Source organism: Stegostoma tigrinum, chromosome 1 (assembly GCF_030684315.1).
Source record: "Stegostoma tigrinum isolate sSteTig4 chromosome 1, sSteTig4.hap1, whole genome shotgun sequence".
Lineage (NCBI taxonomy): Eukaryota > Metazoa > Chordata > Chondrichthyes > Orectolobiformes > Stegostomatidae > Stegostoma > Stegostoma tigrinum.
The window spans coordinates 127,258,210-127,275,514 of record NC_081354.1 but is presented as its reverse complement, the minus strand read 5'-3'; the positions used below and the strand labels follow the sequence as shown (position 1 = coordinate 127,275,514).

The 17,305-nt window shown below is 39.1% G+C and overlaps 1 protein-coding gene across 1 annotated transcript in view; it reads left to right on the top strand.

Annotated features, from left to right (window-relative positions):
• The window catches only part of LOC125452752 (sodium channel protein type 2 subunit alpha-like), a 160,643-nt gene extending 149,710 nt beyond the window's left edge, over nucleotides 1–10,933 (top strand). The window contains exons 25-26 of the mRNA XM_059639681.1: nucleotides 2,966–3,236; nucleotides 9,927–10,933. Coding sequence (XP_059495664.1) covers nucleotides 2,966–3,236; nucleotides 9,927–10,933 — 1,278 coding nt within the window. The remainder of the gene's footprint in view (nucleotides 1–2,965; nucleotides 3,237–9,926) is intronic.
• Nucleotides 10,934–17,305: the final 6,372 nt, after the last annotated feature.

Below are 17,305 nucleotides of genomic sequence, written 5' to 3'. Positions count from 1 at the left end.
AATCTACATTGTCCTGGGTGGTGCTGAGCTTCATGAATATTATCAAAGCTGCACCAATTTATCACGTTCATGTTGGATTATTTAATGGTAGACTTTGGTGGACAAGGTAAGGGTACTTGTGAGATGCTAATTACAAAGTACACAAGCTTGACTTACTTCAACAACATAAAGCTATAGATGCCATAAACTTACGTGACCACAGGGCTGTTCTCTCAGGATAGAGACAACTGGTGATGGTTTAACCCGGATTCACCAAGCAAAGGGAGAGGTTGAGAAGGAGAGTCTTTCACGGTAATCTCAGGCAGTGTGGCAATTGAACCCACTCTGCTGGCATCAAAATACATAATAAACCAGACATCCGGCCAACTCAGCGAACAAATTCCCTCAGTCTGAGACTTATAGCCTACATTGGTGATTAGGCTGATCCAGTTAATGATCAGTGTTGACCAGTGATGGACGTGATAACAGCAGTGCTATGAAAGGTCAGAACAAAGTAAATGGGTCCTCCCTTCGGAGGATTTTCCTGATCACAGCATTAATTTCTGGTTCCAAAAGTTGCTGCTATGTACTGACCTTGGAGGCCCATGCAGCAGGTAAAAAAATTATAGGAAATACTGCTCTTAACTAGCAGCAGCAGCAACTTTATCTCCCCAACATCAGCACCCCTCCCATCCCCCCCTCCCCCCACCTGCATTACCAAGGCTGAAGGCTGGGGAAATGGAGTGCATGTTTGTGAGTATTTCCAGCAGTCCCTGAAGGTGCTAGCCTGGCTCTCCATGGCAGCCACCAGTCAGACCATTGTGTAATCACTGCACTGCTACAGCTTCAGGGCAATGAGGACCATCACATCCCAGATGCCTATTTGCCACTGCTGTTCCTCCTTGCAGATTTGGGCGAAGTCCCTGATTGCCAAAACCATAGGATCCTCTTATGATAAGCATTGAGCTGGTATCTGGTTTCTAGCAGACCTTTGAACGCTTATGGTCTGGAGAATATTTTCTATGGCCAGATTGTGTATGAACACTCTCTATGTCCACAATTCCCAAAGATGGCAGTATCTGGGCTGCTGGGGTGGTAGGAGGTAGCTCAGATGATGTTTGCTCTGAGACCTCAGTATTTTTGTCCTTCGAGATCAAGATGGTGACCTCTGGCAGAGTTGACCATTTCTCCAGGAAGGTCACTGGAGGCTAGAGGAACCTACAAGATACAAGAGAAAGGAGGCTTCATGGGCAGTGGTTTATGATGATGTGCAATGTTTGAGAGTGAGTGTGTGTTAATGGGAGAGCAGCAATGGAATGAATGAGTCAGGATGTTTTGGCATCCCCACAAGAGTGGTCCCAATCTTCTCCTGTGAAAGCAAGGACCCTCTCCTCATAGGAATTCAGAACCCCAAAGTCGGACAGCACCTCTACCCATACTCACTTTGCCCTGTTGTATTCACCTGTAATGACAGAAAAGGAGGGAATGAGAGGAATAATAGTGGTTAGTGAAACTGTTTATGTTGGAATGTGTTGGGAAAAGTTGGTGATCTGTTCTGAGGAACTGAGGAGATATCATGGAGGCCATGCAGCATTAGTGGTGTGGGTGGTTGGGAGGCAATGAGAACATCTGACAAAAGTTAATGCAGGTGATAGTGCGATGACAGAACATGAGCCTTGTTTGGAGATGGGTGCAGTAACAAAGTTAGAGTGAGTGGGAGGTGGCAAAGAGAAGCATGGTGCTTCACCTGGCACAAAAGAGGATATCAGAGAGTCATGGAAGCATTGGTTCATACAGCATCGAAACAGACCGTTCAAGGTCATTTGGCCTTCTTTCTGCAGAAATAGTGATCCCTCTGCATCACGGAGTTCACAATGATCCAGGTGGCAATGTTGGATCAGGCTGGCAAGGTCTAGTGGTGTGGCCTTCTCTTCTAGTCCTCTGGGAAGAGAATCTCTCTCAACTGGGCCACCCTGTCCACCATGACCTCCTGGTTCGTGTCAGAGAAACACAATGCTATCTTCCCCTTCTCCATCATGCCCAACTCTGCACATAACAAGGGGGCATAATCTTAAAGTAAAAGAAAGAAGGTTTAGAGGGGATTTGAAGAAAACCATTTTCACCCAGAGCATGGGGGAGTCTGGACTGCAGTGTCTGGGAGGATAGGTGAAGGGGTAAAACTCATAAGCTTTAAAAAGTACTTGGATAAGCACTTGGAATGACATAACATTGAGGTCTATAGGCCTAGTGCAGGAAAGTGGGACTATTGTAGTATATTTTTGGGAATACAGATTTTCTGGGCCAAAGGGCCTCTTCTGTACTATATGATTCGATGAATCTATAAATGTAGCAACCAGCAGTGGAACTCTTGTTTCCTTGTATTTCACAATATTCACAGATTGCTGATTTACTCAGCACAAGTAAATGTAAAAGAATGCATTTTACCACAGTACAGTGGCTGCACCGTCTCATAATATGAGCTGATGCATACAGTGTGTAGCATGTGCAACTGTATGTCACATTTAAAAATCACAATGGCACACTTTATACTCTAACTATATTTGGAGGCATCAGCTTGATGGTTATTACCACAAACATGTATTTCTCCATCTCCGATTCTTTTATACTTAGGGACCTGCCTCGTCATTATCTCCTTGGGAGCGGAAGGCAATGACAAGCCACTGCTGACAAAAATTGACAAGTGTTCAGGATAAGCCGTCAGCAGACAATGAGATAGGGACCTAACTTTGGTCATTGCATACATGAATATGTTAGTTACATTATATTTACCTGCACAATATAGAACAAAAGCAAGCAGAAACAAATTTGGAATTTAACTTGCTGGTTGTGAGCTTTTCAATGTTCTTGATCATGTATTAGTCAAATCTTAATTTAGTTGCAATTATTCGGAAGCCAAAAATTGTTTTAAGTATGTGGCTGATATTCATGTGATTTATTTTCCTAATTCTTCATTTCTCCTCCCTAGAATGTGATTCTTTACAAGTTCTACAAGTTAGTGAGCCATAGATGGTTTGAACCATTCACCATTTTCTTAATAACATTGAATGTGCTGGTGATGGCATGTGATCACTATGGACAGACAAAACGATTTGCCTTAGTTTTAAATTGGTTCAATGTAATATTTGCAGCTCTATTTACAGTTGAAGCAATTTTAAAACTGTTAGGCCAACGCCAATACTATTTCACTCAAGCCTGGAATATCTTTGATTTTCTAGTCGTCGTTCTTTCCCTTGTAGGTAAGTCACATTTTACTCTTGTCCTTTCTGGTTTAATAAAGATCACTTTTAGGGAGACTTTGTTCAACAGAGGGAAGAGAAAACAGCTTTGTGGAGAAATACTCAGGTACAACACCAAGTGAGCCAGCCAAGAAACAAGTTAGATTAAAATCATGGAGATCCCACTCATTGACATTAAATGTGCAAAGATTTATTTTAAGATTTAGTTTCATGACTTTTAAAATGATTAAAACTTGCATTTTCCTTATAACATTGAGGGAAAAAGTATTCAATCTTTGTTATAAAAGCAAATAAAAGCTGATGTTTGAAATCTGAAACAAAAACAGAAAGTGCTGGAAAAACTAAATAGGCCAACAGCATTTGTGAAGCATGAAGATCAGAGAGAATGTTTCAATTCCAATACGATGCTTCAAAAAAGCATTTTCTGTTTTTATTTAATACTACTAGTTATTTGCTGATTTCTTGCATAAAATGTTAGTTACCATTAAGTGCTGAAAGAGTATGTTTTGAAATCTTGCATTGACATCACTTATTTTTCACTTATTTCAGTTATGAATGGTATTGCTGAGCTATCTGTACACAATAGTTTTGGGGGTTTTATTTTCCTCATGGTCTTTGCTCAGCCCATATACAAAAAAAACGCACAAGTGATAAGCCATGGTTGTTTCTTTGAAAAATCATTATCCTTGTGTTACATGAACAATAAAGGATGCATCCAAATCGAAGGTAATTTTGTTCAGGAAAAGAACTATATTATGTTCATTTCCAAAGCATAAATATGCATTTCTACAAAGGTCATATTTATATTTGACTCTCACTGGGAGTCTTGTCCATTGGGAGCATATATTCAAAATATATAGCATTGCAAGTCTGATTTTCTGCCCATTGATCAAAATGGTAGCAAATAGATGAGACAGTTGTGTAGCAGTAATGTCTCTAGCATAATAATCCAGAACTCTGTCTAATGTTCTGAGGGCACTACTTGAATTCCACTTGGGCAGATGATGAAATTTGAATTCAATAATATCTGGAAATAAAAGCTGGCCTAATGGTGACCATGTAACCACTGTCAATTGTTGTAGGAATCTAGTTGGGGCATTAATGCCTGTTGAGGAAGGAAATCTGCCATCCTTACCTGGCCTGGGTTACATGTGACTCCAGGCTCACAACAATGTGATTGGCTCTTAGCAGTTGTATGAAAGTCAATCAGTTGCACTAGACTGCTACAAAACAGAAACAAATGACACTGGAGGGACCACATGATATCAAGCTAGCCACCAGAAATGACAATGGCATACCCAGTTCTGATAATTCTGCAAAATTCTTCTTGTCAACAGCTGGAAACTAGTGCCAAAATTGAGAGAACCAACCTGTAGACTAATCAAGCAATGGCCTGATGAAAACATACTCAGAGAGTCATACCCACAGAGGTCCTAGATACTGCCAACACTATTCTGCCCCATCAGAGGTGGCAACACAATGGTTTACAGTTTGGAGAAAGTTGCCATAGGGTCTCAACTTTGACTAAGATCTATGAAATCTTACAGCACCATGTCAAACATGAATAAGGAAACCCGTTGCTGATTACCACCTACCTCTCCCACTCCCTCACATGGCAAAACAGCACTTATCTTCTCAAAATATTTCTTAAATACTGTGATGGTTCCCTCTACCACCCCTGCTGGCACTGAAATCTATGGACATGCTCACCAAGTTCAGGGGTGGCTCAGTGGCTCAATGTTTAGCACTGCTGCCTCACAGTGCCAGGGACCTGGGTTCGATTCCAACCTCAGGCGACTGTCTGTGTGAAGGTTGCATATTCTCCCCGTGTCTGCACAAGTTTCCTCAGGGTGTTCCGATTTCCTCCCACAGTCCAAAGATGGGTTGCCTAGGTGGATTGGCCATGCTAAAATTGCCTGTACTGTTCAGGGCTTTGTAGATTTGGTGGGTTACATGGGGATGGGTCTGGGTGGGATGCTCTGAGGGTCAGTGTGGACTTGTTGGGCTGAAGGGTCTGTTTCCTCACTGGAGAGATTCTATTCTAAGGCCCCTCTGACCCTTAGTACTTTCTAAGGTCTCCGTATTCATTATGCACACACAATTGCCTTGGTAGTCCTCCTAAAGTGTATCATCTCACACTTATCAGAATGAAATTCTATTTGCCTGACTCCCTAAAGTCTTTCCGCTACCTAGAAGGCAGAGGTCAAGAATGCTTCCTACTTGGCTGAATGAGTACAATTCCAGCAATACGCAAAATCCTTGACACTATCTGGGACAAAACAGTCAGCTTGATTGGTAGGCAATTCATCAACTTGAAAATTTCTATCCTTCACCATTAACATATCAATGGCAGCAGGATGTACCATCGACAAGACACTCTGCAGTAAGTCACCAAGACTCATCTAACATCACCTTCAAAACCTGCACCCTCTCCCCAAGAAAAACAAGGGCATTCGACGTATGGGAACACTACCACTTGCACGTTTCCCTCTAAGTTATGCATCATCTTGATTTGAAACTGTATCATCCCTCCTTGACTGTTGCTGAGTCAAAATCCTGGATCAAATCCTCCCTAAAGGCTCAAATGGCAAAGGACTGCAAAAGTTCAAGAAGGCAGCTCACCACCCCCTTCACCAGGTCAATCAGCTGTGAGAACTAATTGAAGGCATAGCCAGCAACATCCACATGCCATGAAATTTTTTTAAAAAGTCATCTTCAACTCTGCCTAAATTTTGGAAAAGTATTTTTTGATGGCAGGGCCCTGATGGCAGTGGGAAGTTGATAAATGTCTCCTTCTACCCCTATAGTTTGTTACTGAAAAATGGCCTTTCCCTAAATGCAGCTGATGTTGTGAATTATAACCATTGAACCTTTTCTGTACCATTCATTTGAAACGGTCTAATTATATCATCATCAATGGTAAGCCATATTTGAGTCATATCTGATTCTCACATACCCACTTTGTATACACTAAAATACTTACTGAAAACGACATAATAGCAATTGTAAATTATAGATCAGATAAAAGTAGAATATAATTTAAAAATGAGGCCATGTTGCACACATGCCTCAAGTTTTGCCATTGGTCCTGTTATTAGAATGTTATTATAACATTCACAAACACTTTGACAATAACAAAGAGTTTTGTTTGATGAACGAAATTAAACAGTTTAAGGTGAACATAATCATATCAGTCATTATAATCAACAGCGACAAGGAGAATCTTAATAATTCAATCCACGTTAAGAATGATAAGCATTAAGCCAATCAACTTTCACCCAATTTTTACTTGCCTATGTTCTACACCTGCAATGAGGATTGAGAATGTTCATGTTACTTTTCCACAGCAGGTTCATTCAAAATGGAGATTTTATTCATTTTGGGGACAACTTACTAACCAAATATTCTGAAGCATCACATCATTACCATAAAATCATGGCTGTATATCTTCACAATCTGGAAAGAAGCAGACTGTATCAGCTACCCAACTGTTTGATTTTTATTGTGGTTACTTGTGATGCATTTTAAGGGGCTATTTATGTTATTCTTCCTGTTTTCTAGATGTACATTGTTATTTTTTCATAGTTAAACTGGACTGGATTTTTAATTCATTACTTGATTTTTAATTGAGTTTTGTTTCATTATTGTTCCAAGTACTCTATATTCTGAGTTTGGTACAAAAAGTGAGCACTTCTTTGGGAATTCCCCTTGTCTTTGGAGAACTGGAGGAATGAAAGTGTCATGTCTAGACTAGTCAAGTGAACTTGCGCTTATCCAAGGAGTCTCAAACCTAATACATGCCACATATACTTGCACACTCACCCTTACATGGTAGAGTAAGTGCTGCAGTATGGTGGGTAGTACACGAACATTCCTTGTGTTGCCCATTTTTTGTTGTTTCTGAGGCAGCCTTACAGAAACAATATCAATTTACAAAAACTGCAATACAATCCATCTAATGCATTTCAATAGCGAACAAAATGATACAGCAGTGCTAATTAATTTATGTATTAGCTCAAAGTACAAATTAAGGAATAATTCCAAACAGGAAGAGTTTGATTGCAAGAATTGATATTGACATAACAGTCAAGATGGCTATTGATAACTACTTTAAAGTTCAGAAATAACCATTTTAATGTTGCTACCACTTCAGGCTTGACATAATCTAAAAATTTAACAAATTTAATAAATTTATATTAAGTTTAGAAACTCAGGTCAAAGAGAATAATTGAAAATAACAGTGATCCCACTACTATTGACCTCTGCCATACCTTAGTATATTTCTTCACCCCAGTTTGATCCTTGTAACAATTGCTTTCTACCCTACCTTTCAAAGAACAGTAAATGAGTTCTCTTAGGATCGATGGCCAATATTTCTGCCTCAATTAGCACCATTACGGAAACAGACATTTCCTCATTTTTTGCAGGACCTTGCTGCACACAAGTTGGCTGCAATACTAGTATACAAGAAACTACACTTCTAAATTATTTAAAACATGGTGTAACATCCTCGAAGAAAGACAGTGCTACTTAAATGCATTTTTTAAATTCTCACAATATTGGATTGGATTATGTAACATGGTCCGTAATTGGTAATCTTGCCTGTACAATTTTAATTAATACACTTAGAATGCCTCAGTATGCTGTTAATTTATCTTTTTCAGTTTAGGTTGTCAACTTGGAAAAGAATTAGGGAATTTTATCAGACAGAATTTTTTTCTCACCCAAAGGCATGTTGCCTGCTGTTTGCTGGATTATTGTAGACCAGAAAACCCTTGTTTCCCCTGAAAATCAAGTCCATTATATACCATACATATGAAATAAGACTAGTGGATCTGTAGCTGCTTATGCCTAAATTTTCACTATTTTAGAACATGGGCATCATATTAACCTGTTTACAACATACCCTGTATCCTTCGATTTCTCAGCTCCATGATAATGATTTTAGTATCTCAACAAATCTGCTTACCAGTCACTCTCAACAATAGATGAATACCACATAATCTACAGAATATATTTGTTTTTAGTCCCCTTAGCACATGGACTGCTTCTATTGACATCAGTGTCTTACATTATGACTTGATCATCTTTTCATGTTTCAGATCTTCTGATGCATTTTTGGTTGATCATCTTGCAAACACTCCTGTATCAATTGGCAATTTATTTCCAGTTTAGTTTGTTCCTCTATTAAAAGTGCAGAAATATTTCTACAGCATTTTTTGAAAATTTTATGAAACTGCAGTTAAGGAGCATTAACTTACAGATTGGAAGTGTACTAAATTAAAGCAATAGGGAAAATTCTTTAAAGAAAACTTTCAAGTAGAAATATAATTTTATTCAATCTACCACAAATTTGTAAAAGCTCTGTAGGTCATTTTATCAATTTCAAAATGCCATAAATCCCTCATTTAAAAAAAAACAAATTTTAAGCAGGGCGATATCTATTAATCCTTTTAGTACATGAACAAAGTTTGCTCTGATATTTTTATACAAATAAGATAAAAATTTGACAATAAACTGGTTATATCTTTAACTAAATAAGCTACAAATAGGTTAGATTTTCATTACATTATCAAGTGCTTAGTGTTAATACGTGATGTTACAATATAACATTTTAAAACCGTTAACATGTTTTATACAAGGTCCTCGGACTGTCCCTCAATGTATATCTTTCTAAAGGAAAACATTTAAGGGAACAAAGCAATTACTAATCTTCTGCGGAATTTGGAGTTAACTCCCGTGTGCAAGATATCGTTTACGTATGCGTGCGTCGCAGCTCTGGTAACATTATATTGCTCATTCCTAAAAGCATCTAAAACGCTTTATTTCACCTTGTACTACTCCGTGTTTATGCATTGTCCACAAATGGGGGAGAACATACAACTCATCGTCGACAACAAAATCAGAAAGCTGGAAAAACACAGCATTCTGAAGAAGGATCAGTAGACACGAAACATTAACTGCTTTCTCTCTCCACCGATGCTGCGAGGCCTGCTGAGTTTTTCCAACAACTTCTGTTTTAGTTTTTGATTTCCAACATCCACAGTTCTTTGCTTTCATTTTTATTTCTCAACGAACTCGTGATGCTTCATTGTGGCCTACATTCGCAGGTGAGTTTAGTGCGATAATTGTAATTAATTAGGCTTATTGTCAGTCTTTATTTTACATTTTCAACATCGGCAGTACCTTATTTTGTCTTTACAAAACTTCAGTGACACGTCGTATCCGGAGCCTAGAAATATGTTTATTTTTAGTTTTTTTCCTCCATTTATCAATGATCAATGTTTCAAATATTGATAAAACATTAACCCAAAGGCAGAGTCCGTTGATTTTGAACCGGTTTAGATGCGAATGGCTGTCTTAGCAGTGCAGGGAATACATCAGGACTGATTTTTTTTTGCTAAGGCTGAAAAGATGTAATTATTCTGTCTGCAATTTACAGCATGTGCATCCATTGTAGTCCATTTAACCATGCCAGGAGAGGAGAAAGCAAATCATGTCAACGTATATATGCACGTGTCACTTTGGAGTGAAATGTTTATTCATATTATTTGTATTGGTTTGTTTTAATGATATCAACGCTGATATGAAGTCATTGTTTAAATGAGTGTTTAAGTCAAAAGTACGTGATCATTTGGAATTTAACTCTCCCACTTTAGTAATGATAATTTTACTCTTTTATTCCTTCAGGAATTTTGTTGGATTCATCCGCATCCAAAAAGCAAGGTGTTTCTCCAACTATTTTACGAGTGTTCCGAATTGTAAGACTGGCACGGTTGTTGAGGTTGGTTAGATCCTTGAAAGGGATTCGGAAGTTGCTCTTTACGTTAGTGATATCAATCCCGGCTCTTTTCAACATCGGCCTGCTCCTCGGCCTCGTCATGTTCATTTATTCAATATTGGGGATGAGTTTGTTCCGAGACCTTCCGAGAGAATCACCGATAAACGACATGGTAAATTTCGAAACTTTCGGAAACAGTATGATGCTTCTGTTCAGACTGACAACAGCCGCCGCTTGGAATGAGATTCTTCACGTAATGATTAACTCCCCTGTTCAGCGTCAGTTTGTATCGTTCACCTACATGACATCGTACATAGTGGTCGCGTATATCGTGATAATCAATATGTACGTCGCTGTCATTTTAGAAAACTTTCACGAAGCCCAAGAGCAGGAACTCGCCGGGGTGACAGATGAAGACGTGGACATGTTTTACGAGGTCTGGAGCAATTATGATGTGAAGGCCACACAATTCATCACATATGACCAACTCTCGGATTTCCTAAATGAACTCAAATCTCCTCTACGAATACCAAAACCTAACGCAGTGAAAATTGCGGCTCTCAACCTACCATTATCTAATGGTAACAAGCTGCACTGTCTGGATGTGCTGGAAGCTCTCAGTGCTGTAATCGTTGGCAAAGTAACGGAGTCAGAGCCCCTCAAGAAGCTCAATGGGGAAGTTTATAAAATGTCAGTGAAAGTATTCCCCATTCGGAACACTTTGGAAACGATCACGACCACATTAATGATACGAAAGGAATTCAAGGCTGCTTTAACCATCCAGAAAGCATTTCGAAAGTGGAAATTAGGTCAAACACATACAACAGCCAAAAAGAAACTTGAAAGATCTTTGAGCTCCTTGAGAAAATCACTACGAAGTCTCCGTTCCAGCAGACCGACCTCTCCCTTAACATGATTTTCACCTGGTTATCAGCAGAAGCATAGACAGTGGGAAAGCGGAACCCTTCACTTTAATGGGTGTATTTTGTTGATTTTTTTTAAAATGTTGATCACCGTTATTTTTCTTAATCCTCTTGTGTCATTGTTATGCATGAATTTGACTTTATAACCTAAATATACAGTTTATTTGGGAAAATTCACCAATGACAATGGATTATCAACGGTGTTGGCATATCAACTAAATAAGGTATCAATCATCTAATTGCAAGAACAAGGACATAATGTCTTCGGGGAGAGGACAACTGGTCACGGTCAATAAATATGAATATATCATTAATAAAAAGGTTCAATGCATGTAAATATTAAAATCGCATCAATAAAAAGGTTAAATGAATGTCGGAGCCATAATCAAAGCATGTGTTTACGGCCCAGAAAAGACGAAAACGGCACAGCACGCAAGAAACCGCGCGAAAAGTTATTCCTGTAGCTGAAAGGCGTGATAGTTCTACATGTCAGTAAAAACTTCCTTGGGCGCCCTTTTAAAACCTCGCAACAACATAATGTATCCTTCAAGTGGCGAGAATACTTCGCCTATGAGAGTGATCTTGAATGGCAAATAATTTATCATATTACAAGTGCCTTTCCTTGCATCGTTTGTCCCATCAGTTCACTTCTTTTGATTTCTCTACTTGGCATTTCACAGACGATTCAAACTTGAACCTGAAGTTTTGAAAACTCTAGTTTGCTTCAAGTTTGTGACACCAGTATTTTTGTAAGGATGGGATGATTTCTTATGGGGGTGTATTTTGCAATTAAGTATAACATTGTTGAAGAGATGTCGTTTAAACTTTTCATTTTGCACTCTTGACGACAAACGTAGGATTTCCAACTTTCAAATAGTCAAAACAAATGAAACTACAGGAGAAAGGGCTGGCAAGACAACTCTGATTGGCCAAGGTATTAGCATGAAGAAAGGAAACGGAACTATTTCTCCCCACTCCAAGTTGAACCAAAGAAAATGCAACATGTTTGAATACATTTATTTTGTCCCTAGAGAATTGGTTCCTGTGTTGATATTCCTTCTAACAAACACAAATAAGCCATGTTATGAGCTGGACTGATTATCTTAATTTACTAGCTAGTGTTTACTTGTTCGGGATTTCAGGGTTGCTCGGCAATGCAGTTCAATTGCAGAATAATATCTATGAGTTAATATTTTGTTTTGGCTTTTGCAAGTATGGCTGGTCAAGCACGGTCTGTACTCTGCCTACTATGAACAACAGAAAAAGGATATTTGTTGATTAAATCAGGCAAAGGCCGGGACATAAAACTTGCGTATCTTAAATCACACTGGCATCTGCAATCCGACCCCACACCAGACATATTTCCCTCCTCACCCTTGTCTGCTTTCCGGAGGGACCACTCTCACCGTGATTCCCTTGTTCGCTCCACACTCCCCTCCAGCCCCACCACTCCCGGCACCTTCCCCTGCAACCACCGGAAGTGCTACACTTGCCCCCACACCTCTTCCCTCACCCCCATCCCAGGTCCCAAGATGACTTTCCACATCAAGCCGAGGTTCACCTGCACATCTGCTAATGTGGTATACTGCACCCGATGTAGCCGTTGTGGCTTCCTCTACATCGGGGAAACCAAGCGGCGGCCTGGGGACCGCTTTGCAGAACACCTCCGCTCGGTTCGCAATAAACAACTGCACCATCCCAGTCGTGAACCATTTTAACTCCCCCTCCCATTCCTCAGACGGCATGTCCGTCATGGGCCTCCTGCAGTGCCACAACGATGTCACCCGAAGGTTGCAGGAACAGCAACTCATATTCCGCTTGGGAACCCTCCAGCCCAATGGTATCAGTGTGGACTTCACCAGCTGCAAAATCTCTCCTTCCCCCACTGCATCCCAAAACCAGCCCAGCTCGTCCCCTCCCCCCACTGCATCCCAAAACCAGCCAGGCTCCTCCCCGCCTCCCTAACCTGTTCTTCGTCTCACCTATCCCCTCCTCCCACCTCAAGCTGCAACCCCATTTCCTACCTAATAACCTCATCCCTCCCCCTTGACCTGTCCGTCCTCCCTGGACTGACCTATCTCCTCCCTCCCTCCCCACCTACACTCACCTTTACTGGCTCCATCCTCACCTCTTTGACCTGTCTGTCTCCTCTCCACCTACCTTCTCCTCTATCCATCTTCGATCCGCCTCTCCCTCTCTCCCTATTTATTTCAGAACCCTCTTCCCATCCCCCTTTTCTGATGAAGGGTCTGGGCCCGAAACGTCAGCTTTCCTGCTCCTAAGATGCTGCTTGGCCGGCTCTGTTGACCCAGCTTCACACTTTGTAATCTTGGATTCTCCAGCATCTGCGGTTCCTATTATCTCTGGCACTGAAGTTCATGTGCAGCATTGCTTAATTGCATTTTTCTGTGATCGGACTGCTCTTCCTGAACAATTTTATGCGCTATTGGCTACATGAACAGTCAATTTAAAATATTTATCTAAATTCATCAACTGACATTTATTTTTGCAACATATATTTGATGGAACCCGTTTTCTAAGGAGGAAAGGAACATGTTCAAGCTTGGCACCTTTTGTGAACTACCTGAAAGGTGGATTCCGATAGGTCTCTGTAATTTTCTCCATGGCAATGCCTCAGCCAATCAGAGTCAACTTGACAACAACTCAGCATCTCTTTCTTCTGTTGTATAAATTGCTGTGATCATTAAAAATGCAACATTCTTGTATTTGTCGTAATGAGAACAAATTGAAATTTTCAGCAATGTTTGTATCACACTTAAGAAAGTTTCAAATTTCGCACCACCAAGTCATGCAAGAGTGATATAGAATGGGTACCTGAGTAATGGGCAAGTGCGACCATGAAAAGTTCTGTATCTATAATCTTATGTATCTCAACTCTTTTATTAATTTAAATAAAACAAGGCAAAGCACTCAGTTGTTTTCTACAATGCCAAGTCATTAATGACAATAATTTAATGGAAGGTTACAGACATTGAAAATGACAAAGTTTGTTTTATAATACAAATGTATAAAATAACGAGGGGATTAGATAGAGGAAAAGTCATTTACCGGTGGGAAGAAATTTAAGGTGGTTGGTCGGAAGATTAGCGAAGCAGAAGAAAATCTTTTTCACCCAGAGGGTGATGGGCATCTAGTATTCACTGTCCAATGTGACGGTTGAGGAGAAAACTCATAAATCAGGCTCCTAAATCTATAAAGCCATACTCCAGGCTCTGAAAAGTGAGAATAAAATGGGCAGCCGATCTGCATGACCTCTCTCTGTGTCATAACTTTTCTATTGTTGTATTATTCTCTTGGTCATTTGAAAATTACAAATTACGTTCCAAGACTTTGCTCATTTCTCAATGACGGGGGAGAACCAGTGACTTTGCGTACTGTACAAAAATGGATCAATAATGCACATGAAAAAGATTGTTGTTTTACGGTGGCTGGATGTCGATTTATATCATTAATATGCAGGCCTTCTCGGTTCTCCAAGTGGCTGCAGTCTACTAAACCGATTGCCAACGCGTGCCTACATACCCGGTAACTCGGGATGTGTCTTTACACCGAAGTCTATCACCAAAAACACGAAGACGATCACTTGTATTGAAACTGGAGCTTCTTGTAATGAATGTGACTTCCGGAAGGTGTTTGTCTTCAATCTGACTGTACTTTTGAATATTTGGTTTGTCACTTTTCTTTGATCTTATTGATCTATTTGTTGAAGCTCGGGATTCAGCCCTCATTCTGTGACCTAATTGGGTCATTCGCTAGTTTCCTCACTAAACTAATAATTGTTGTTTAAAATAAACCTTTCATTAGGCTGGATGATTTTGAAGACAGAAGTCAAGTAAGACATTAAGGATAAATAGAAACAACAAGTTTCCTTTTTATGTTGCTATTAAAGGTAGTGAAACCTATAAACAGCGTTATCAAATAATATTTGGCGTGATTAGTTCTAGTCGCAACCTCAGGACTATAATGGTAACACATCAGAATGAGATCAAAAATAGTGTCCAGCATCTTAATTACAAAACAAAAATCAAAAAAACACAAAACAACCGTCACATTGGACAGTGAATACTAGATGCCCATCACCCTCTGGGTGAAAAAGATTTTCTTCTGCTTCACTAATCTTCCAACCAACCACCTTCCAAAATACAAAACAAAAAAAAACAAAAAAAAACAGAAATCTGTTTGGTATGTATATCCAGGAGTCTGTTAATAGCTGGAAAACAGACAATCCGATTCTTTGACATAACATTCTTCGGGACATTGTACAAATTAGGTTTGCGCTCTCCAAGATACAGTTAGCGTATCTCAACTATCAGAGCTAAATCTGTGGCATCGAAATGAATTAATGTCCATTAAGTAGGTTTAATGGTTAAATTAATCACAATATTGTAGGCAAGTTGTGAAATAGTTGATGTAATAAATAGAACAATACAAAGAATAAGATGTCATAAATATGAACGTGTTTACATTCAGTAGCAGAGTTTCATCTTTATTGGATTTCTGGTCGTCATTCAACTCTATTTATTAACAATGAATATATCAAACAGTCAGGAAAATCGACTAATGAAACTGTACATTTACCTTTCCCTTCTACTGCGCCATTATATGGCATTGCTGTATTCATGAATTTGATATAGTAAATTACAACTTGGATCTGATTTTATTTTTAAAATGTTGAACCTAAAGGTGCTAGTCACGCATCGGTTAGTGCAATTACGTTTCTTTGTTTTTGATTTTTAAAACAATCTTCAGTAAGATATTGAAAGTATGTCAGATTGACTGTAAAAGGGACCTCTTGACACGTACCAAACACCAAGACTTCTTTAGAACTTGTTGACATTTACGACGATATTTATGATGATATATATTGTTTGGGATACTTCGCGTCCCGAAAGTAACACGTTCAGGGAAGTTAAAGGTAATATGTACTTTCCCGTTAGTTTGGTATTATTTGAGGTCCATGTGAGAATTTGCCTGATAACATCGAGCATAACAATCCAATTCCTTCTGTTGAATTATTTGAAATAAATGCTCATAGTGGGGTGCTACTCAATTGCCAAGTTTAGTTTTGACTACTGACAACCTCGATCGAACAAGTGCATCACTTACAGGTGTGATAACGGTTACTCAAATTCGTCAAAAACAATTGTTTTATGGCCTGCGCCATTTCATGAACATGTTTATTTGATACGTAATTTACTTTGTTTTGTCGCTGAACAATTCCAGGTACTCAAGAGTATTAGTCATTTCGTGGCAGTCAATATCTGTGAAAACCAATTTACGAAGTCAGAACCTATTAAGTGTAAACAGTCAGGACGGCGCTCTCTACAAATGCTGATCGATCTATTGTGTTTTTGGTTATTTCCGGCATTTATTAACCGTTTGGTGGTTGATATTTTTCTTATTTTTGTGGATGATTTAATAACAAATGTCTTCCCATGGTTATAAATTAGTAAGGACTTGCCTGATGGTTTGTAAAGCTACGAAAATGTTTAAATTTTCAAAGCACGTAGCAAGCTATTCGAAAATGGCTTTGGGAGGGTATAGAAGCTTTTTTCGAATAAAAGCTGACAAATGTTTGCATTTGTCTCTTAGAGACAGACGACCTAAACCGTTGATTTCAATTCTACCTTAAATGGTATCCAGCAATTAAATGCCAAAGCCCCTCGTTGTTAGTTAATTATTTTTTCCATGCAATCAATAGGCACAACAGTAAAGCTCATTTGTTTCATTTAATTTTGCAGAATATTTGGATATGGATTGTGTTCAGATCTTAGAATTAACTATAGTGTTCTGCATATTAGAAGCAGTAACTAGGCCTATGCTGCTTGACGTATTAGATTATCTAAGGAAATAACCATATTCGTAACCAGCTTCAAATACAAATATATTGATAAATAATATCGTACTCGTATCGAAACAATTCTGGATTGTAGAAGAACGCAAATTCTGTTTCACATTCGGATTGCTGAATGATTGATTAACAATGTTATAGTCTTGTGAAAAGCACCAAATATTGTAAATACCTCGGAGCTGCAGATTAATTGTTTCAAATGCTGTTATGAAATTGACAAGGTTTCTGTTTTCAAAGTGGAAGTAACGGATTGCCTTAAAGTTTTTGATTGCCATAGTAAATTGTTGTTAGTCACCATAACTTAAACACTTTGACTCATATTCTTAATTGCTCAAGTTTAGTATGAAACTCATCAATATCCGTAAAACTTCCAACAAGCACCTGTCGGATTCTGGAAACTGGGTCAAAAATGTGCATGAGCGTATACAACTGTCGTCCTGCAGAGGTCTCACTTCAGTTTCCTTGTAGACGAGCGGAAATTGCATTTCAGTCT